Here is a 23,999-nt window from a genome sequence, read left to right as displayed (position 1 = left end):
AAAGAAGGGACATTGTTCTCTTTTTAATTTATAATGATAAAAATAACTGGTACCACAAGACTGCCTCTCAAGTATTTTGCCACATAATTAAAATGATCATGACTTTATACAGCAATCTTTAAACTTTGGTATTCAGTAAAGAGAAGTACTAGTCTCTATTAATACACTTCTAAGTTCATTTTCTTCAGGGATAACTTAAGCTCTCTACCAGACCACCAATATCTCTAGCCAATATAATCTCTCAAACCTTTAATCAAATGACAGCTTCCAAAACCACACACTGTACACAGTGGACTTGACTTCTGTATAAACACAGATGTGTTGCAATATCCAGCTCAGCTGTGACAATGAGCAGGCAGGTTGATGACAATGGTTAAAAAAATAAAATCAATTGAGATCAGCAGTATACTTGGGAAGGGAAAGAGAAGTATATAAAACAACGAAAGTAATATTTCAATAGAAAACTGAGCATGGACTCATATATAGAATAACATTCGGTCCAAGAGAGATGTACACAGATCCAAGTTTGATGATTAAACATGTCAAGTTTTCAAGTCCTACCAGGAAAAGTTGAAAGGGGCTAGTTCTTTACCAACAATTTCTTCTCCTAAAATCAAGTCATGTTATAGCAACCATGGGGCAAAAACAATGTGCTAGCCATACTATCAAGTAAAGCAGCACACTAAATCCTCCTAGTATGTGTCTAATCTCATTTAATGCAACCATTATTTATTTACCTTACAGCTACTATATGACAGGAATTTGGCCAGTAAATCAGACACAGAAAGTGAGAACAAACAAAAGGAAAGGAATGAAAGTAAAACCACGCAGAGTTAGCAGTTATTTACATATCTTTAGGACAGTCTAAGAAAGACTTATCTAAAAGGCTTTTCAAAATGGATTTGAAAGCTATCACATGTTGGAAAAGTACTACCAAAAATATGCTTAGAAAAGCACTCAAAGTAACCCCAGATGATAGTAGTGTTTGTCCATCCTTTTAAGATAAGTAAGAATACATTGGGAGCATGCAAACATAAAAAAAAAAAAAAAATCAGTAGCATTAACTAGGCATCAACTTATTTATGAATAGCAATGCTTAATTACACAGTAATACCAATAATAACAAAACAGAATGAAAACATGCAACAACCTAGCAGAGATTCAACTTAAAGGCTCAAACAAATTTCAAGATGGTTATTGTAGCACAATTAAAGTAAATTTGGGGTTAGAAAATCCTAATGTCAGTGGTTCACTTTAATGAGTGCAGGAGTATTCCTAAACCTAAGATGGAAATTCTAAGAAAATATGGCATGAGAAAGAACTGAAAAAAGAACAAAGGAGATAATGTGGAACACTGGAAAAGGAAACATATGATCAAGAAAATCTTATTGCACTTTTAAAAGAAAGTCCCTTTGGGAGACTGCAAAGTGTATACCTGATGAGAAAACAGCAGGAGTCAATAGAATTGATACAGCTGGGTATAAAAACACAAAAGAAAAAATAATTTAGCAATATATCTTAACCAAGAAAAAAATGAGAACAGTTGAGGAGAATTGTTTTCCTCATCAAACAAACAAAAAAAAAAAAAAAAAAGAGAGAGAGAGAGAAAATTATGGCATGAATAAGGTCGTTAGTGACACCTTTATAATGTGAGAGATGATTTACAGAAATAAAGAGGGAGTGAATTTAGAATAATGCAAAGAAGACGGTTTATTTCTTAAAATGTCAGAAAATCAAGTGGGGTTGGCACATTTACTAGTCATGCAGAAATCCAATAAAAGCAGAGGTCCCCCTTTGGGTCTCAAACAGAATACCTGACTTATACTGCAAATTTGGAAAAATATCAGTAAGTTTATTCTTCAGAGCAATGGTTATTTTATGTTCCTTTATAAAAATTAACAAAGTATTTTATATAAATAACTTTTGATATACTTCAAAATACAAAGTAAAACTAAGCATATTAGAGAAAAAATAACATCAACTGTTGCAGATATGTAATACAATCTCAATCTCAAGATAGTACTTCGTAGGTTAAATAACCCCCCCATTTTGCGGGGGGGGGCCTCTGGGCAAAAGTCTTACTACATAATTATCACATTACAGTGAGGTTTGTTGTTTTTTAATTCAGTCATCTTTCAAAATTTAAAGACTTTTCTTACAAATTATCAATTCTAAATATCAAATTCTTTTCTTCTGGCTTCACATATTTTGATTGCCAATTTTTTTCAGGTTGCTTTTTGGTAGCAAGAAAAATTGAGGTATAATGTTTCATGCAAACTACAAAATAAAAATACTTGGCATTTAAGACAACTGGAAATCAATAACAATATGGAACTTTCAAGCAGCAAGTTCTTCAAGGGAGTAAATGTTTCTTCTAGCGCCCAAAAGATTTAGGACCAATCTCTGGTGCCAATTGCCTAGTAAGATAAGAGCCAGACATTTTGGGTTCATCATGTTTTTAGTGGCCAGCAACACATATTTGTAAGAGTTAAAGTTTCCACACCCATAAGAATAGCTACTATCAAAACCAAAACAAAAGAAAAAAGTAAGAAAATAAGAAGTATTGAGGATGTGGAGAAACTGGAACCCTTGGGCACTGCTGGTGGGGAGGTAAAATAGTATAAATAATATGGCAGTTTCTCAAAAAAATTAAATATAAAATCACCATATTGTCTAGCAATTCTGCTTTTGGTTATATATCCAAAAATACAGGAACTCAGGCTGATATTTGTACATCTAGCATTATTCACAGTAGTCAAAGGTAAAAACATCTCAAGTCCACAGTGGAGGAACAGAGGACAAAATGTGGCATTTAAATACAATAGAAAATTATCTAACCTTAAAAAAGAGTCTTGCTACAATATGGCCACTAAAAGATGTTATGACATTATGTTAAGTGAAGTCAGTCAGTCACAGGAGGACAAATATTGTACAATTCCATTTATTAAATGTGCCTAGAGTAGTCAAATTCATAGACAGGGAATGGAATGGCAGCTACCAGGGGATGGGGAAGAAGGAATGGGAATTATTGCTTAATGGGTATGGAGTTTCAGTTTGGGAAGATGAAAACATTCTGGTGATAACTGCACAACAATGTGAACGCAATTAATTCTACCGGACTATACTTCTTTTAAAAAAAAGGTCAAAATGGTAAATTTTATGCTATGCATACTTTATCACCATAAGGGAAAAAACCCCCAATGAGATATTTATGTTGGTTAAGTGAGAAAAGCAGGGGTGGGGGCAGACAGACACACCCACATCCTAATTAAAAAAAAAAAATACAAGAAATCATGAAGATACTGGATAGAGGCAATATAGCACGGGGTTTAGGTTTGGCTAAGCTCTGCTATTCTTAGCTAAAGAATGAATATCAGTTTCTTTGTACTTTAAACCTTTTCATTTGTTAAATAAGGCTAATAATACAGTCATATGTGACTTAATGACTGAGATATTTCTAAGAAATGTGTCTCTAGGCAATTTCAGATAATCATAGTATACTTATACCCATCAAGATGGCTACATCAGAGGGGAAGTGCTGGGGAGTGATACTGACCAATTATGTCCCTATATTATGTGCATGTATGGATATGTAAACAAATCCCAACAATATGTATAGCTATAATGTACCAATAATTTAAAAAAGGTGGAAAGAAAAGATGGCTGTTATCACTAGGCGATAATCTCTTGATATATTCTCTCCTCTCTGCCCTGTCTACTCTTCCTTGTTGACCAAAACTGTGTTATGAATACATATTTCAAGGGTTTAGGGTGTCTTTTTGGCACATAAAATCCTTCAAATAATATCAACCTTTGCTATTATTAGAAGTGAGCTTTTAAGGTTGATTTTATAAATCCTAGAATTTGATAAATGTTTCTTCCATCCTTCTTTTGCCAGAACTATCCATGAGTCAATTGTTCCTGAGCCCTCTTCTCTAAAAAGACCCCATTGACTGCTCCTCTGAATCATACTCCAGACTACAGGGCAGGGAGGGGTTAAAGGGAAACAGTTATCCTAACTTAGTCAAGTCACCAGGCCAGCTCCACACGTGGTCCAGAAGGGAATGTTTTGCAACTCTAAAGTAGGACCTTTCTGGTTTTGTTGTCTTTTCTGCATGGAGAATATTAATAAATACTAAAGTCAACTTAAACTTGATTCTGTGGTCTTTATTTCTATAACAAATCAACTAAGTGTCATGCTAGCCTACTTACGTCTAATTCTAAAGAAATTTTCAATCCAGGAGTTTCTTGACAGTGTTTTCTTAAGATATTCTATTTTTGACACCTGATTCTCAGTCCTCATACTTTACTACCTTGTGAGGCCATGTGACACATCCCTCCCTCTTTTGAGACAGTGCATCTACTGACTCTATAAGCTTTGGAGGCTCTAGCTGACTGCTAAACACTGGCATCACCCCTGTGGTAACCAGTTTTCTGCTTTTTCTTCATTTCAAACTATGGGAATGCATGCAATTTTAAGGTTTCACCACTTTTCTTTAATGATTTATAATCACCTCTGAGCTAATTCCATATATCTAGTGCTAGTATAATAGTTTCTTTTTTAAAAATTTTTTTTCTAATATTTATTTATTTATTTTAGTTTTCGGCAGACACAACATCTTTGTTTGTATGTGGTGCTGAGGATCGAACCCGGACCGCACGCATGCCAGGCGAGCGTGTTACCGCTTGAGCCACATCCCCAGCCCAGTATAGTTTCTTAATTTCAACTATTTACTGAACATTTCTTTTAAATGTGGCTGTGCCAATGACTGTTTCCACATTAATCCCCATGAAACACAGGGGGTATCTGTCCATTCCCTTCCTGAAGAATCACTATGACGCCTGCATAATACTGACATCAGTGTTAGTACCTCCCAGAAGCCAGATCTGCCACATTAGCCCCAAAGCACTTTTCCTTCTCTGATACCCATAGTATCTATTATGTCAGTTTGCCCTCATCAACATCTGTCACCTGGTAAAATGTTGGCAAGCCATTATTTATTTTGTTGCATGGCTAAGAGTTTATATGTATATATTTTTTTCCCAATAAGATAGCAACTTCCTCCCCAAGAGAAATTACATCTAAAATCTCTTTTATGTTCTATAAATGTTGGAGGGTGTAGATTTAAGAACTTATAAAAAGAATCACTTTAGGACTGGGGATATATAGCTCAGTTGGTAGAGTGCTTGCCTTGCATGCACAAGACACTGGGTTCTAATCCCCAGTACCACATTAAAAAAAAAGAATCACTTAAGCCAAACAAAATTGAAAGAGGTGTGTTATTAATGATGGAGAGAAAGATGAGGGAAAAAAAAATTCCACTTAAAATGCAGAAATGTGGAATTTGGGAATAACTATGGGGACAACTTGAGGTTCTGAATAGTCACAGAAATAGAAAAACTCATAACAACTGTTCAATGTACTACTTGAATTTAATATTTACCAGGACTAATTTTTCATTTTCCCTTATTTAAAGATAAAATAGAATTAATATTTATAACTTCAGGGATGCTGTATAATCCAAATATTTCTTGAGAAAACTAGATATGGAACAATGCTGTAAAGTTAAAATTTTATCTGAGAATGATTTCTTTATTAGCTTAGGGTAAATTAATTTTTTAAACATATTATATGTATAATACATAATATGTGAATATATTATATATTAATATATGTAACAAATATATATCATATATGACATGATGTATAAAGTTTTATATATATATGAATGTATATATATATATATATATATATATGTATATATGGATGTTTTTAGTTCATTAAAACGAGTTAATCATTAAAACTGAATGTACTTATAGGGCATTGTCATTTCTAAAAAACTTCGTATTTGAATAAGAAAATTTATTAATGTTTTTCATAAAAAGGAAAAATATTTCTGGTTATTACTATAACATTACATTCGAATATATATATATTTTATGTAAATTGTTATAGGGAAATTGTTACATTTCTTAATATATGGCAACTTGCTAAATGGCAAGCTTTAGTTTATAACAGAACTAGACAAAATGTTTGATCTTAAAAAGATATCAAGACTAAAACAATGCTGACAAAAAAAAATCAGAAGATGAGAAATACCAGATTAGATCTTGCAGTGTAGTATATTTCTTCTGAACTGTCGAAAAAACCATCACTGTCGGGCTGTTCAGCAGAGACCAAAAAACCCAGGTTATTTACACTTAAACTAAAAGCCACAAATTCACAAAGGGAAACTTTTACAAGTGCAGTAAGTTCCTGCTAACACAATTAAGGCAAATGCTAGGTCAAATTACATTAAGCAGCTTCTAAAAAAGCAACATTGTCACAACGTTGCTTTATAATGCAGTTACTAAATTAGTATAGAATTTAAATACATGCAAGGCCAACTTAAAAAGAAACAGAAAATAAACTCAAACTGCCTTAATAAAATACAATTACCATTTATAAACATCATGACTACTCTCTTTTCTTAACCTTCTCCATTCCTCCACATAAACATCAGGCTTTAGTGTTATTAAGATCAGTTGAAGATGTTTTCTTTAACACTCTCTTTCTTCATGCTGGCACAATGAACTCATCAGATAAAGGCTAATGACTCCCTTTTTACCTTTTAGTCAGGTGGGTTAAAATAAGTATCAAATTTAAGAAGAAAGTTCCCATTTCAGTCCTTTAGTATTTATTAACAATTGTTTCCTTCTCATTAAATAGGAAAGGGAAAAAAAAGTAAAATATACACTAGTCTGGAGCTCTGGAAAAATAATTTCTCTAGGATCAATTTTGTTTGTAACTAAAAATAGTATAATATATCTAGATAGAAGCATATAAAAAACAAAAGAATCATGAGAAGAATATTCATAGAGTTGGCAAGTCTCATTCATTTAATTCAACGTAATCTACTACGTATGCTTTATATTTCTGAGTTTTAGTGCTCTACATGAATTTGACTCTATTGTAATGTTCTAGGATAAGGCACTTATCCTAGTACACACACACGCCTCTCAAAAACTGGAAAACAATAAAAATGAAAAAAATAATAAAGGGCCTGCATTAAAAACATTTAATCAAGAAATGGAAAAACTAGTAATTTTTCCTAAAATAATTTTGAAAATACTCAATCTCAGCAACACAGATTTATTTATTCAGAATTTTAGAATTACTTACCATTTTGTTTCCCCAAATGCTTTTGAAAATACTAATAACTAACTTTTTTAGTCAGTACCAATATACCACAAAGTCAAATTAAAACATTTATTTTCAGTGTTGATATTCCAAGACTATGCTACGTACAAGTTCATGATGTGGTTCTGTCTCCTTCCTTAAGGGTGGATCAAATTTCACTTGGCCAACTGAAAAAGAAAAAAAGTTAAGCCAGATTCATTTTCTATATCCTTAATGATGTAATAATTTTAAAAACCATTCCATGGCAAAACACATTTAATTGTATCATCTACTATATAATGGTCATAATACAAAGATTTAAATAAAGACTCTCTTATTGGATAAAGCCCAAAGAAGTCTTAACTGCTTAAATTAATCTGTTAATCTTGGGTCTTTCCATAGTTAAAAAAAAAAAAGAGGTAATGATTAGCAACATTTTATGTATGTACAGTTAGGACCTAATTTGCTATTGTTTTGTGACACAATATAAGAGAGACAATTTTATCTTGATATTTAGTTGGGTAGACAAAGTTGACAGAGAAAACAAATAGAAACATGATCCCCAGTGACTTCTGCTGTTCAGCGTTCATTAGTTCGTGTAGTCATTTTCCACAGAGGATCAGAGTTGGTGGATATGACCAAAAGAGGAGACATAAGTAATGGTACATCACTTCCAGATAAGGTTTCTGTCTTGGGCTCTCTCTATTGGATCATTTGCACTGGAGGAAGACCCTGCATGAGTAGCCTGAAGGACAGGACATATGGCAAGGACATGAATCCTTGGCTAAGTCTTGTGAGCTTGGAAGCAACCTCTAGTCAAGTCAAGCCTTCAGAAGGCTGCAGCTGCAGGTAACATTCTGACAACTTCATGAGAGGCCCTGAGCCAGAACCACTCTAAGCTATCCCTAGATTCCTGACCCTAAGAATTTGTGTGAGACAGTATGTTTTTGCAGTTTACGGGTGTTTAAATAATAAACATGCAGCTAAAGTATAAACCAGCTGGAGTAGACATAATTAACTGTAGTACAATCACCCTTTTATTTGCTATTCTAATACCAGAATGTTTCACTACCTTTATCTTTAATTTATATATATTATTATCTGTTTTTATAAGCTGGGTCAAATACTCAAGATCACTGAGATAAAATCAGAGGCACAAATACAAACACTGAAAGGAAGACAAAGAGACAAAGTGCATGTATACAGGTGGCATAACGAATCCCATTACTATGTACAACTATAATGTACTGATAAAGATATTAAAAAGAGAAAAAAGAGGAAAAGGAGACAGTCACAGTATTCCACAGTTTGACTAGTAAGGGCTTCAGACAGAAACAGCAACTATCAACCAAAGTGAGTGAATTGAGACAATGTTGTAAATGTTAATAGTAAAGGACACAAGATTTGAATATTTAGCAATAGGCATGAATTAAGAAAAGGTTGAGAAACACATCCCTATAATATCCCCATTATATGTGCATGTGTATATGTGTCCTTTCTGGCTGTTCATGGCTCAGATCTCAAATTCTGGCCTATAAAGATGAGCAGGCTCTTCAAGAGTAAGTCCTTCAGACATGTTCACACAGGAGCACACACTAAAGATTACAAAATAACTTTTACAAGGTATGAAAACTAACATATACTTCATCTTGATCAAGGCCTACTGAACAGTTCTCATCTACACTTGTCTTCAAACTGGAAAGTGCAATCTGTAGTGAAGTTACATGAGGACAACCTTGTGCATCTGTCCTGTGAATGTGTCTGCTTCTCTTAGTCATCTGTAATAATCCCTGAGTGTGGGGAGGTGTCTTACTAATAGAAATAACTGTAGCAGCAATGCAGAAATACTGCTGTACTCTGCGGATGGAGAATGCATTCCCAGAAAGGGGAGCCAAGTCCCTTGGAGACTCATTCTTCATGCTTTGCAGTCTTCCAGCTACTGTTTAGATAACTGTTGGTCAATCATCCTAGGACACAATGCTGTTTATGTTCTTAATAATGTCAAAACTTCTACCTATCTGTAATTGTCTATTGGTTCTAATCTATTTTTTCTACCACCTCTCTGAACATATGCCATGCTACCCATTGTAAATTTGTTATTTTAATAATCAGGGGAAATTTTTCTGAACATTGTCACTTGCTGACCCTTCAACAGCAAAATTTTTGGGTCAAAATGAATCTTGCTATGGCTAACAAGAAGAGCCTCAGATTGACTTCTTCTTAAGCAAATCCTTGCCTATCATATTTAACTGAAGGCAAGGGACTTCCTAAAAGAGAAAGAGGAACAGTCTTTCTGTAAATGAGTAAGTTTTTACACAGGTTGCCTGAACACCATTTGAAGGAGAACATATCCAGAGGGATGTGATACCCAAACTGGCAAAAAAGACGGGAGGATGCCCATTTACTGTCCCTACCAAAAGGTGGCCATATCAGAACCTCAGAAAAACTGGAGTACAGGTGTTTAGTTTCAGATAGCATAGATATATATGCCCTTGAAAATCACTGACATAAATTATTAAGAGATGTTTCGGAAATAACTTCACTTTGCTATAAGGGACTTGGCAATATAATTTTTACAATAGAAACAGATAAAAATACATTCATATTTTCAAAAGTATTGAGCACAAAGTTTCCTATATTAACTATAAAGACATCTCTAATTACTTTTCAGATATTAAATAAAGAAAAATGCCATGCGCGGTGGTGCAAGCCTGTATTCCCAGCTGTTCAGGAGGCTGGGATAGGAGGATCGCAAGTTCAAAGCCAGCCTTAGCAACGTCAAGGTGCTAAGCAACTCACTGAGACCCTGTCTCTAAATGAAATACAAAATAGGGCTGGGGATGTGGCTTAGTGGTCGAATGCCCCTGAGTTCCATCCTCGGTACTCCCAAACAAAAAAAAAAAAAAAAAAAAAAAAAAAACAAAGAAATTTTAAAATTACTTTTGTATGTTAAAAATAATACAATGTGTTTTCATGTGCTAAGGTTGTCATTTTCATAAAACTACTTTTGTGGGGAAATTAGCAAATTTCATATATCATGTGGCTTCAGGAGCTTTAGAGACAACTTAATATGATACCACAACCAGTTTTTGGCAAAAAGTTCTAAATCCCACCTCTGAACTTTCTCTGTAACCTGCCACATTTTCTTACAGGAGTTTATTCCTTTCAAGGTGGACTTCCAGTGTGGAGTTCATATAGAGACACTGAGGGGTTCCTGGAATGGAATGGTGTTTCTAAAAGACCACTGGGAGGCTAGAGTATATATAGAGCTGTGTAGCGTGCTGTGTACGACTCCCTCATGGTCAAATCTCTTCATTCCTGCATTACTTTTTTGTTTTCCATCAAATGGTTTTTGACATGAGGAGATAAATTCATCTTAATGAATTAAATTATGAGATTATATTTTTATTATCAAACTAATCTAGACAAAAGTTGAGAACAATTTTTTAACAGTAGTCATTTTAGGTCATTTTGGATTTTAAGTTTCTTAGAATGAATTTTTAATTCACAGAAAACTTTTATCATAAGTCTGATGGCAGAAAATTAGCACTGTGAGTCACAAGGAACAAATGCTTTTAAGGAACAAAAGAGTTAAGGCACTATTGTTCCAGAGATTCTTGCTGGCAGTTTATCATCGATGAGTTGATATGTGAATAAGTGGTTTGTCTCTGTGGACATATAACTTGGCTGTCTTTACAAATTACCCAGAGCACTATTAGAAAGTGCTCTAGGTAAATTCCTGGGTAAATTCAAGACCTACTTAATTAGGATCTGTGGTAAAGAGAGGCCTGAAATCCATTTTTAAATCTACTGGGTAATTCAGATGCTCAGCCAGTTTGTAGATGTTTCTCTCTCCTTGCTGTCAAAATATGACCTTTGGACCAGTACTATATGTATGGGAGCTTGTTACATCTAAGGAACCTCAGACCCCATTCCCAGATCTACTGAATCCATAGGTATATTCTGGATACTCTTTAGGTGAGTTTTACACACATGTGATTTCTAGATGCACTGCCTGGAATACCTCTAACCCATCAATTCCAGAAATTTTATTTCTCCTTCCAACAGTAACATAAATACACCTCCTTTCTCACCACTGCATTTCCAAAGGAATAAGGAAAATGAAACTGACTGCTAACTGGACAATGTTTAACAGTATTCAGTAAGAAAAACTATCAGGAAGAAAGTCAAACAACAATAATTTTAACTAAATTACAATTTGAAATCTTATTTTTCCATCATTAAATTATGAACTATGTATAGTGTACACTTACAGTTTATCTCTGAACGTGTTTTTTCTTCTCTTACATTTCTACTAGTTGAGTGAATTCTATGTGGTACAGCAACAAGAGGCTACAAAAGAACAAAAATCAAGAATATACGGCATTTGATAATCAAGTCATAGTTTTGTCTACAAAATTATATAAATGTGAAAGGGTAGTTCACTTTATAAAAGTGAGAGCAAAATATAGAACTTGCAAATATTTTTTTGAAAAGGCAATCTCAATAGCAGTTCAAACTATGTGTGTAGGTAAAAATATATGTTAAATTACCCACTAGATATAAATCATTACCTACGTTAGTGAAAACACATCTGTGTCTAAATACGTATGAAATTACATATAAGCAATAATATATTCTGTTTATTTGTATGTGAAACACTAGGCTTGTCTGGGTCCATTTTATAAGAATGGATCTACTACATAAAGTACTTTAGATCTTTTCTGACATCAAGAAATTCTGAAAGAAAAGCTGGGCAGGCTAGTTTGTGCCTGTGGTCCCAGCTGCTTGGGAGGCCGAGGCAGGAACATTTAAGCATAGGAGTCTGAAGACACCCTGGATAGCACAGAGATGATACATTTAAAAAAAAAATTCTGGTGGGAAAGGAAAGACAACACTAAGGATTACATTTGTATTTATCACTTAATAATGGCTGAGCTTAGACGTTTTTTCTTTTCAAGTTTATTCTTCAATTATTATTCTAAATTATTATTAATAATTTAATAATTTAAAAACAGTATAGAAAAGAGTGAATAATTTGCTTTCCATTTTTTGCCACAATTTGAACTCTAACCTATTTAAGTAAGATTGCTGAAAATTACATGACTTAAAATTGTTACAGCAGATTATGTATTTCAGAAGCTTTTTTTCTTTTTCCATCAAAACAAACAACAAAAACAAAACAAAACAAAAGAAAAAACCCCCTCCTCATTCCATCTATGTTCTTTGGATTTTAGATATGTCACCATTATAATTTCCATGAGCAGAAAATTAAAAAATATTCAATTCTTTTCCTTTAATTCATAAAGAAGTCTCATACCCTATAATTATTTACAGAACTTAACTAGTTAAAAGAGAAAAAAAAGGAATACTAGAAAACTTATAGTCTGGATGTCCTCAATATGAGATGTATATCAAAGGTTCCAATACCAGAAAAGGAACTAACTGAAAAATGTGGTTTAAGAAAACCTTTTGAAAATGCAACCAACAGCATATCAGGAACAAAATGGACAACTATTTCAAGAAGTTAAATGAATATGACTATTCAAGTATCCAGAGGTTACTTGAATAGAAGTGAACTAAAAAGACTTGACAGAATTTTTCTTTTGTAAGTACTGATTCAGGTTAAAAAAAAAGCCAATGATAAAAATTATTTATTTCATGTTTGGGAGAAAGGTTTGTGACCAGATTCTTTTTTTTTTGGTACCAGGGATTGAACTCAGGAGCACTCAACCACTGAGCCACATCCCCAGCCCTATTTTGTATTTTACTTAGCGAGAGGGTCTCACTGAGTTGTTTAGTGCCCTCTAGTTGCTGAGGCTGGATTTGAACTCACAATTCTCCTGTCTCAGCCTCCCAAGCTAAAGGGATTATAGGCGTGTGCCACCGTGCCTGTTTTGTGACCAGATTCTTTTAAATGAGGTCAGAATAATGAAAGATACCCACCCTGAAATTAAAGTAGGCAGCAGGATATTAGGCATAAGCTACTACAATGGAAAAGAATCTGCTTTTTATTTATTTATTTAATATATATAATATATATTTTAAGTTTTTGATAGACCTTTATTTATTTTATTTTATTTATATGTGATGCTGAGAATCGAACCCAGTGCTTCAGGCATGCCAGGCAAGTGCACTACTGCTGAGCTAGCCCCAGCCCCAAATCTGCTTTTTAATAATGGAAGATTTCACTTAACTTTTAAAAAAATGATATTCCATTTTTAGTATTTCAAATAAACAGAATACATTCTGAAATTGCTCATCTGAACTTTATTATCATTTAATTTGTCAAAGGCCATATAGATATATTTTCAAAAAATTTAATGTAAGATTTAATTTCTAAACATGAACATTCTCACTATATTCTCAATAAATAAGTATAGTGCATATTAGTCATGAAAACCTGCTATGATGAATTTATAATTACACTAACAAATGATATTTGAAGAAACAAACCATTTACAAGGATGCATAGTTTCCAAAGTTCTTTAAAAACAATGCTGTACCTGCCCTAAGACTGAAATTAGTTTTACTACTTCTTGAAAATTATAAGATTCTGCCCTTAAAAACAATTTCATGTTTATTCGAGTTATTAAAATTAGAAATTCTATGATTACTGTATCATCAAATAAAACAAATAATAGGCCTTCTGCATTGGGAACTAGATAAGAAAGTAAAGTTAGTATCAAATAAAGGAAAGATACAGACAATATGGTAAACATTAGTTTACATAAGTCAACAGTTTGCCATCAGGACTTTTGTACCTGAGGGGACATTTGGCAATGTTTGAGAACAATTTTAGCTGTCACAACTGGGGACCAAAGACTGCTACTGACAACTAGTAAAAAGAGGCCTGGAATGGTGTTAAACATCCTACAATGCCCAAAGCAGTCAACCCCCAACAAAGGACTTTCCTGCCCAAAATACCAATAATGCTCAGGTTGAGAAACCCTAATATAAGGGGGGAAAAAACACTTGAGTTTCTTCTAGGTCAAGCGTTAGCACACTCTGGCCCATGGATAGTTTCCCCTGCAGTTGGTTTCTAAAGTTTTATTGGAACACAGCCATGCCACTTCACGTATGGCCCATGGCTGCTTTCGGTCTACAATGGTAGAGGTTGTAACTGTGACAAGAGACCACGGGGCCCACAAGATCAAATATATTTCAGGCTGGCTTTTTAGGGAAAAAGTTTGTCAACCCCTGTTCTAAGTCAGTGAACTTAGACAAGTGAGTACTATCACTTATGTAGTTTTCTCAAATTTATTTTCTAAGCACATACAATCAAGCTCCCACTTTTAACCACAAATAAAAAAAAAAATCACAATTATCTTCCTTAAAACAGCTAAGAATTTTGGGAAATATGAAAAGTAAAATCTTTTAAAATTGTTTCTTGGGCTGGGGATGTGGCTCAAACGGTAACGCGCTCGCCTGGCATTCGCCATTCGCGGGGCGTTGGGTTCGATCCTCAGCACCACATAAAATAAAATGAGGATGTTGTGTCCACCGAAAACTAAAAAATAAATATTTAAAAAAAAAAAAAAAAAAAAAAAAATTGTTTCTTCACTCCATATATTTTTATTTTTGCTTCTAGAAAGGTAACAGAGTTAATGATAGTAAAAATCCAAGTAAAATATATTCATTTTGTCAAACTTCCTTTAAAGTCCTAATCAATATTCTAGATATTTTACAATGTATTACTTATTGTCAGTTATCATGTAATATAAAAATAATTCATTATTCTAAGATTTAGTGGCTAAGACCCTAACTAAATGGGAAAATAAAGTAATCACTGATAATTACATATATGCTTGTCTTAACTATATTCATTTACATGAATCTTAAGAATAAAGACCGCTCAAACATTGCTAAAATTTATGAAAACATTTAGAAATGAAAGTTGGCTATCATTTTTTAAATGTCTTGATGAGCTTTTAAAAATTACAAGTTTTAATTATTTAAAAGTTTTATTAATTATTATTATTTTTAATTATTATTTTCATGTTTTAAACTTTCATCCTTCCCTGTACCTTTCTGTAGCCAAACTCCTTTCCAAGGGTATCAATTTCTTTTTTTTTTTTTTTAGTTGTAGATGGACAAAATACTTTCAATTTATTTATTTATTTTTATATGGTGCTGAGGATTGAATCCAGTGCCTCACATGTACTAGGAAAGTGCTCTATTGCTGAGTTAAAATTGCAGGTGTGATATCAATTTCTTTATAACATTGTCTCTGACTTCCCTAAAACTGGCTATTCTTTTTTCTTACTCTTTCAACTCTGAGTTTCTCACAAGCTTTTCAAGATTAGGGAATATATTTTATCCATAGTGGGTCCATTGAGCAATTCAATAGCTGTTCAAAAGCTGCAACTAACTTTCTCTACTAAAGAGGAGAAAACTGCAATTAAAAAGAAATCTGTTTCAATTTCTTATATCAAAAGGATAAAAGATAAAGGCAATGAAATAATGCTAAAGGCATTAATGATAAATGGTCCTTCTTCTTAGTAAACACAAATTTATTTGTTCTTTGTTTTTCCTTGGAGGAACAGCCCTCTATTGCTTTTTTTTTCTTTTTAGTTGGACACAATATCTTTATTCTATTTATTTATTTTTATGTGGTGCTGATGATCGAACCCAGGGTCTCGCAAATGCCAGGCGAGCGCTCTACCACTGAGCCTCAACCCCAGCTCCCCCTGTATTTCTTTTCTTTTACTTTATTAAAATCATTCTAACTGTATAGCCACCTTCAGAAAGAAATATTATGGGGGTAGGCAGAGTGGAGATGAATTGTCTACTTATTATTAATTCATGGAGATTTCTCAAGCCTTAAGAAGTAAACGAGGCCCTATTTGAAAACCTTTTTGCAGCTCCATTCTATATATTCTGAGGTTTCACTTAGCACAGGATGCCAGCTTCTATTTCATGTTATTGTAACACCCAGTTGTTTGTTTCCTATGTGTGAAACACTACCTTTGAAAGATTATTCTTCTAGACCTATCTTTGTGGAAAAGACCCAGATAGTAAAGTACTAATGACAGTGAAACAGCAGTAAAAGTTATTTCAAAAATTAGGTCATTTAAACTTTACATGTGTATAGTGATTTATTGTTTACAAAGTACTTCCATGAACCTAACCTCATATCCTCAAAATAAACTTGTGAAATAAGCATTAATCTTTATTGTATGGATGAGAACACTGGGACTCAAAACTGAAAGACAGGATGTTCAGTTAGTTAGCCACAGAGCTGAATAAGTCCTGGACTTCTGATCATTAAATATAGTATTAAAAACCAAATAGGTATCATGCAGGTTAGTCACACAGATGTTCTGAATGGACATGGATGACTGTGAGAATTTTTACTCTACTAGTTTAAATGGTTTAAACATAAATTATATTTTAATATTAATTATATTTATCATGAAGTTTCCCAGTATAGCCTTGAACTTGTGATCCTCCTGCCTCAACTTCCCAAACTGCTGGGATTACAGGCTTGTAAAAAATTTTTAAAGGTCATGGAACAATCACAAATTTTCCAAATGATTATTGAAATTGCTCTGCAGGGTTTCAGCTTAGTCATTTTTTTATAGTCCTGTAACTCTAGTGCAAATCAAGGACTGTTTGTTTACTGAATTAAAGTAGAAGAGTTTATAAAACCTAAGTTTCTTAAAAACAAAACAAAACAAATTTCTTTCTAGTGTAATTATAAGGTCAATAATATTACACATTTATTGTTTTATGCTTCAAAACTCCTTTGCAGATCTTTAACAGAAGCACAGATATTCTATTTATCAGAATTGAATAAAGATGGTGTGCTGGCAAAATGCTTGATTAGAAAGGTTCTGACTGAAGACAATCTGATCATCTTCCTGACCACTGAAGGGTTTCATTTTTTCAGTACTATCTTTGAAACCTGCACCATTTTAAGTGCCTTCTATAAAGCCAGTTGAGATCAAGCCATCCACTTCTAGTACAAACCTGATAAGAGAATTCTGTCATGTCATGTACACTGATTTTATACCTTAGGTACAGAACTATTAACTGTGATAGGTAATATTAAACATGCTAACAAAAGTTAAGCTTCCATTAATAGCAATATTTTCATCCTATCAGCGTTATCTTATTCTTTTAAAAAATATTTTTAGTTGTAGATGAACACAATACCTTTATTTTTATGTGGTGCTGAGGATCAAACCCAGTGCCTCACATGTGCTAGGCAAATGCTCTACCACTGAGCTATGACCCCAGCCCTTATTCTTTAACAATCATGGGTTCATGTTTATTTCCATAGTGGATCACTAGGGTTTAAGTCACCAACAGAGCCAACCAAACCCTTATGAATCTAATATTTATTAAACATAGTAGGAGAATTCTTTTGAGAAGATAAATGAACAGAAATTACCAGTATATTCTAACACCTTGTTTAGGTGCTCTGCATTTGCTTTCCCCTTTTACAGTGGATGATTTATTAGGAAACTTCATTTAAAACAACTACTTTGAAATAACTATAGTGATTTCAACAAGTGGAGTAAATGATTCTGTCTTTGCCATTTTCAGACAACAGTCATCTGTAAGTAGCAAATAAGAAAAATCTAGCACGTGACTTCCCAGGACAAAGTCAGAGTTAACTGTTCCTCCAAGAGATTTTTCTTTTTTTAAATTTAAACTAGTTACAGAAATTAAAAAACCGACACATTCCACCCTACACACACATTATATACACTACTTAATAAAAACAATTCCTACCTCAGGATCATCATCATCAAAATCATGGTAAGTGGAATGATCTGGATTATTTACTTTATCCAATAGCTCTATTGCTAAAGATCGTGTCAAAGGCTGTGTGACAAAAGGGTGCTGTAAATAAAACAGTACAGAACAGAGAACATTTATTAGAAATTTGACCTAAATACACACATACACACACACACACACACGAAAATGTGTATATTTCAGGGCAAAAATAATACCTGTAGTAACTTTTCAGCAGTTGGTCTTTTTTTTGGATTTTTTGTAAGTGCCATCTTCACAAAATGATGGAAACTATTTGACCTAAGAAATTTTGATCAGAAATTAGACTTTTACATTTCAAAATTTTTTGCTCATCTTACTATAAAAGTTAATAACACAAAAATCCTTACCACTTCAATTTATCCTTTAATTTAGGGGGTTGAAAATTGCTTTTTGTCATTAGAAATAATGCTCTGAAAAAAAAAAATCAAGAAAATATTACACAGTACAACCATATTACTATTTATTCCCAAATAAGGGAAAGCAATTCCAAGAGTCTTATTTGTTCATTATATAATAAGGAAAAAAATGACTCAATTTAAGCATAGGAGTCTTCAACTCTGACATGCTAACCTCATTGGGTGCAGGTCGAACATAGGAGGCTGAAGCTCAGCGAGTTCTATGGCAGTGATCCCTACGGCCCAGAGGTCACAGAGCTGATTATATCCCCCTTTCCTCTCCACAGCAGCAACTTCTGGAGCCATCCTGAAGGAGATATTCCAGAAAGAAAAACTTTGTATTTAGTGTATTTTCCTTTATACTCCACCAGAAGGACATGAGAATATCACCACCTAAATTAAGGCCTATTTAAGCCTATTTCTGTAAAATAAATATGTAGTATTTACTTAAAAGATCCACTTTTTCCAAGGTTTTGACATCTCATATGACCCACCATTTCAAATCCCCACTGATGTCCTTTGCTACTTTGTTATATTACTTCTTACTACAACAGCATATAAAAATGAACAATTACAAGAGAGCAACACACCCCAAATTTGTCTACGTCCCAATCTCTCATCCCCATATAGGCAAAGTTCTATAAAGAAATAACATTTGTGATAAATAAACTGCGATGGGGGAGCGGCTGTACTCTTTTTTATCAATAAATTGCAATCTGGTCACTGTTTTTACTTCAGCAAAATTATTCCTTGGGGCACTAATAATTTTAAAATAGTGTTCAGTTTATTTTACTATAAATTTTTTGGCCTTTTGCAGTTTTATTATAATGATGGAAAAATTATAAAAAATGTGTATCTACTTTAAAAACTGTATTCAGAGGAAAGTTACCCAAATTCAGTACTTCTTTGTTCTTTTTACCTCTGCTATATTATCATTATCATCATCATCATCATTGTTCTCTGGTACCAGGGATTGAACCCAGGAGCACTTAACCACTAAGCCACATCCCCAGCCCTTAATTTATTTTAAGACAGGGTATCACTAAGTTCTTGCTAAGTTGCTGAGGCTGGCCTTGAACCCGTGATCCTCCTACCTCAGTCTCTGAGCTGCTGGAATCACAGGTATGTGCCACCACACCCAATTCTACAGTCTTATTATAATTATACCTTGACTAGTTTTACATGATTATTTTTCAAACACAGAAACAAAAGTTTCAAATTCTAAACAATCATTTTGGAAACTATCAAGATAAACATCTCAACTCTTCCAGTTCAAAAGAGCAATTTAAATAGGTGGCCTTACAAATATATATTTGTCTTCCATGTATGATTTTAGGAAAGGTCAGTTACAAGTAAAAAATAATTAAAAACCCTCTAACTTTCCAAACACTTGATCTTAAAATCTTTTAAATCTTAAAATAGCTCTTGGTGAAAATCAAACTGTGGTAGGAAAAGTAAAGTTAGAAGTATGTTGGTATTATGACATTGATGAATTTCCACTCCAGCCAGCCGGTGGAAATGCCCTAGCAAAGTGTGAAATGCCTACAGGCAGTCAACATTGAACCCCATCCACCCCTCCCCAGCCTGTCACTTCAGTTGATGCTATCCATTCCCCTGAAAAGTAAGGGACATTCTGGCTTCTACACTTCTACCAGTGACAATGTGTGTCTACCACAGTCAGTTGGGCTCACCTATGCACCTATATATTTCAGGTATATTTGCTACTATAAACATAGTTTAACTAAATATTATGAAAACTGACTTATTATGAAGTTAAAAAGAACAAACTGTAATAAAAATTAAAGTGAATGTTTTAGAAAAACTTCTTAAAGACAAATTTCAAAAGATAAACCAAGAAGCTTTAGAAAATGAGGTAAGCATATAACAAATGCAAAATATTGTGAAGGCTACAGACTACACAATTTCTTGTGTATGACATTCAAGGAAACAGTAAAACTATAGAGACAGAAATCACATCAGGAGTTATGAGACATGAGAAATAGGGGAGAAAATATACTAAAAAGGGACAAAAGGAAAGGTTCTGGGATGATGAAAATCTGTTTTCTCTTGACTGTTTAACATTCATAGACATGTACACCTAATAAGAGTAAATTTATACCTAATTAATATCTCAGTAAGTAAACAAAAAAGAAAAAGGAAAATGCATCTGATGCATATGAGTGTGGTTGATGTTATTAAGATACACCTAGCAAGTGATCAAAGAAAAGGCTCTATACCCAAAGACTGCCAAACAAATGCACACTTCAAGTCTTCCACTGAGATAAAATGTTGAGGGTATGTATGTGTGTGCATTTGTAGATCTACACTATAACAGACTTTGACTATGTAATTGCCAACCTAATCATTCTAGAAGAGAGGGAGTCTATTTTCTTAGATTTAGGTGGGAAAGACAGGTTAGTACAAGGAGAGATGAAGAGTAGGACTGGTCTATTAATTAACTTTACTCAACTCATAATTTCTTATGTTCCCAAGACACTTCCCACACTACTACAAGAGGAATGACAGTTTTGATCTCTGGACCTGCAGCTGGAAATCAGTCCTCATCAACAAACATTTATTGAGTATATGCACAGAACAGGACTAGACTATAGAGACTCACTGAGAAATTCTCTCCAGATTTTTAAGATCAAATTGAGGAGACAGAAGATTAAATTCAGACTTATTTTACCTAGAACTATCATTCAGAATGATAATAGAGTTCAAAATGCTAAAGCAAATAGGAAGAAGGGGAAAAAAACCTAAGGTGTAGAGGAAAAGAACAACTAGCAATCCAGTAACTTTCAAAGAATCTCTAAAATATTGACAAGTTATGGTTAAATGGTAACATATGTCAGGGTGAGATTGGTTAAAAATAGAAACTTGACATTGGTAGGGTAGTTCCCCAGATTCCTACTCTCAAACATTGAGCCTCAGCATTTACTCCTTCCCCTTTCCTACCAGATAAAGGTAAAGACAAATAAGAAAGACTTTAGACTCAGGGATACCAGGAATAAAAGAGAGCAAGGGAAAGGACATGATTAAGCAGAGGAACCATAGTCCCCAGCTTCCTTCACCTGTCCACTCTGTAACACTGTATCCAGGATTACAATCCATTTTCCATGTTCACAGTGCTGAGTCAGCTTTTTTCTTTATTGCTTTTGGGTTCAAGAGCTCCTCGGGCCTTAGCCTCCAGAGTAGCTGGGACCCAAGGTGCATGACACTGTGCCCAGCTTTTGAGTCAGCTTCTAGCGCCTTGCTTTTCAAAACGAATCAAATATAAAGATTATGAAACATTTAAGGGATGCCTACATCATGAACGTACGAGTCTAAAAAGCTGAGGAACTGTTAGATAGTAAAACAACAAAGATTTGGAGAAAATGGATACGTTCAAATGGCTCAAGATATAACTGATGAGTTCCAGAAAGAGGCAGCAGGAAAAAAAAATAGAAAAGATGATCAAATAAACAATACAAGCGTATTTCCCAGAACTAAAGACATTAATCTCTGAGTTAAAAAAAGTCAAATGCCAAGTACAGATGAATAATAGTAAAAAACAACAACAACAATAAAAACACATCAAGGAACACCATTAGGTAGAATGTCAAAACACCAGGCATGATTCTGGGGGTGGGGGGTTACATTCAGAGGAGCAAAGCTGGACATGTGAGGTCTCATGCATTTTACTTCCCTTGTATCCTTTGTCAGAAAGGTACGAAAACATGTACTTCACACACACACACACACACACACACACTCACAGTCAAATAATGAAGACTTAGAATCCACAGGAAAGGAATTCCCAAGCTAAAAAACTCCAAGGCAAACCTATGCAGAAGAGCTACAGATTAAACAACCAGGAAGAAGAGAAAAGGGGACTCCAGGAAGTTAAAGGAAAACAAATAAAAATCAGGACTGACAAAGACTGACAGGCTTTATGATATAGAAAATTAGATTGAGGCATCTTACAAAACTATAAAATGTGGGAAGGTATAGCAAAGTCTTTACAAGGGATTTTTACAAAAAACTTTGCAATTGAAAGTAAAATTATTAAATTCAAGAAAAAAATTTGAAAAAAAAGCGTGATAAGAATTTATCAACTGATTTCACCAAGAACATGCACTCTAAGGATACTAGGTGAGGAATGAAAAGCACTGAACATCTTCACCTACCATGATACATCTAAATAGTGGATGATGCTAGATGCAGAAGACAGGACTAGAAGAGTTTTTGTTACAACCCTTTCTAGCACTGTTTGAATGGGCAGTACAGAGACAGCAGTGCTACACCACTGCTGAGGAGGGAGTGGCCACACGTAAGGTGAAGGTGTGGTAAAAATTCCAGGGCAAGTAATGGTGTATCCAAGACAGTTATACTGTCCACCCTGGTAATCAAAGTGCTTAGAGTCATACCTGGCACCTGGTAAGTGGCCAGGAACTAGTGAACAGGACAGCTTTTATAGACTGGTCAAAGACCACTTAGCAAACAAACATGGCTAGAAAGGAAAGTCTGTGGAGGAAACGACTAGGATTAAGATTAATAAAATGAACAGGCCTGACCATGAAAGACTCCAAAAATGCAGAGAAAGCTGCAATTGATTTTTTTTTTTTTTGGTAGGGGGAGGGAACTGAACCCAAGGCCTCATATGTGCAGGGCAAGTGCTCTACTATGGAGTTACATCTCCAGCCTCTGTACTTGATCTTGTAGTCAACCAGGATGTGTCAAAAAGGTTTCGGTAAAGGGATATTGTAAATAATGTAATGTTGAAAGATTAATTAGAATATAGAAGTGGAGTAAGATAAAAAGACATCTTTGAAAATACATGTGATGTATATAGGAGCAAGAGTCAGCTGGAAGGTTCCTGAAAACCATATATCAATCTTTTAAGGCTTTCTGTTTGATGAAAAATCACATGGTAGTCATTTTTTGGTCATTTAATCTATCTACAAGTATACATGCCTAAATTATTTTACCTGCTGATGACCTTTTTCATAATCTTAGTCTTAAAAATTCTATTTTTTGAGATATGTTGTATCTAGTAATGACAGGGTAACAACAGCAATAACAACAACAACAAAAAATAAAAAAGTCAATTAAAATAAAATTACCAATATGGTGTACCAATGAAAGACTTCCGTTTGGCAATTGTAGCTGTTATCTGTGCAGATACTCCAAAATCAGCTATTAAAAAAATAAGAAATATTTAGAAAAGAAAAATGAGAGAAAGAAAATAAAACTGTTGAAGGTAACATGAGAAAAAACTTTCAGTAATTACTTTCATTAAGTTAATTTCACAAAAATGAAATATTCTCAAACACCACATTAAAATTTTCTATTTGATGTATAGTATTAAAATATCACAAAGTAGACAGTTTGCATCAAAGCCAAATAGATTCTCAAATATATCAACATAAATCAAAATAATAACAAAGGTCAAGATCAAATAGTTTTGATGTAAAAGAGCTGGGAAAATCTAAACTGTCAGACTTCCTAATTTCTAGGACCTGAAATTCACAGAATATCAATGGAAGACATTTTTAAGTAGCAGTGTATTCCATGTATTCTTTGCCAGACATGATGACTGATAACATACAGATCAATAATTTCCTGGTAAATCCACCTCACTTGAAAAACACCCAAACATATATTCCCCAAATCCT

The 23,999-nt window shown here is 33.8% G+C and overlaps 1 protein-coding gene across 9 annotated transcripts in view; it reads right to left on the bottom strand.

Annotated features, from left to right (window-relative positions):
- Map4k3 (mitogen-activated protein kinase kinase kinase kinase 3) overlaps positions 1 to 23,999 on the bottom strand; it is a 198,846-nt gene that overhangs the window by 47,419 nt on the left and 127,428 nt on the right. For 5 of the 9 annotated variants that reach the window (XR_009225235.1, XM_058573642.1, XM_058573643.1 and 2 more), the window contains exons 8-15: positions 23,448 to 23,520; positions 18,518 to 18,649; positions 18,295 to 18,357; positions 18,124 to 18,205; positions 17,900 to 18,010; positions 11,434 to 11,512; positions 7,289 to 7,347; positions 6,101 to 6,163 (exon numbers count right to left, since the gene is read on the bottom strand). Coding sequence is in view for 8 of the 9 variants with exons in the window: in XM_058573642.1 (XP_058429625.1) it covers positions 6,101 to 6,163; positions 7,289 to 7,347; positions 11,434 to 11,512; positions 17,900 to 18,010; positions 18,124 to 18,205; positions 18,295 to 18,357; positions 18,518 to 18,649; positions 23,448 to 23,520 (662 nt within the window). In the remaining variant the exon portion in view is untranslated. The remainder of the gene's footprint in view (positions 1 to 6,100; positions 6,164 to 7,288; positions 7,348 to 11,433; positions 11,513 to 17,899; positions 18,011 to 18,123; positions 18,206 to 18,294; positions 18,358 to 18,517; positions 18,650 to 23,447; positions 23,521 to 23,999) is intronic. The other 4 variants (XM_058573647.1, XM_058573660.1, XM_058573662.1 and 1 more) reach the window with 1 other exon arrangement.

Source organism: Marmota monax, unplaced genomic scaffold, assembly GCF_021218885.2.
Source record: "Marmota monax isolate L192 unplaced genomic scaffold, Marmota_monax_Labrador192_F-V1.1 WCK01_AAM20220418_F8-fsc00015, whole genome shotgun sequence".
NCBI classification, from domain to species: Eukaryota; Metazoa; Chordata; class Mammalia; order Rodentia; family Sciuridae; genus Marmota; species Marmota monax.
The sequence above is the reverse complement of the archived record's forward strand: the minus strand, read 5'-3'. Positions and strand labels throughout refer to the sequence as shown.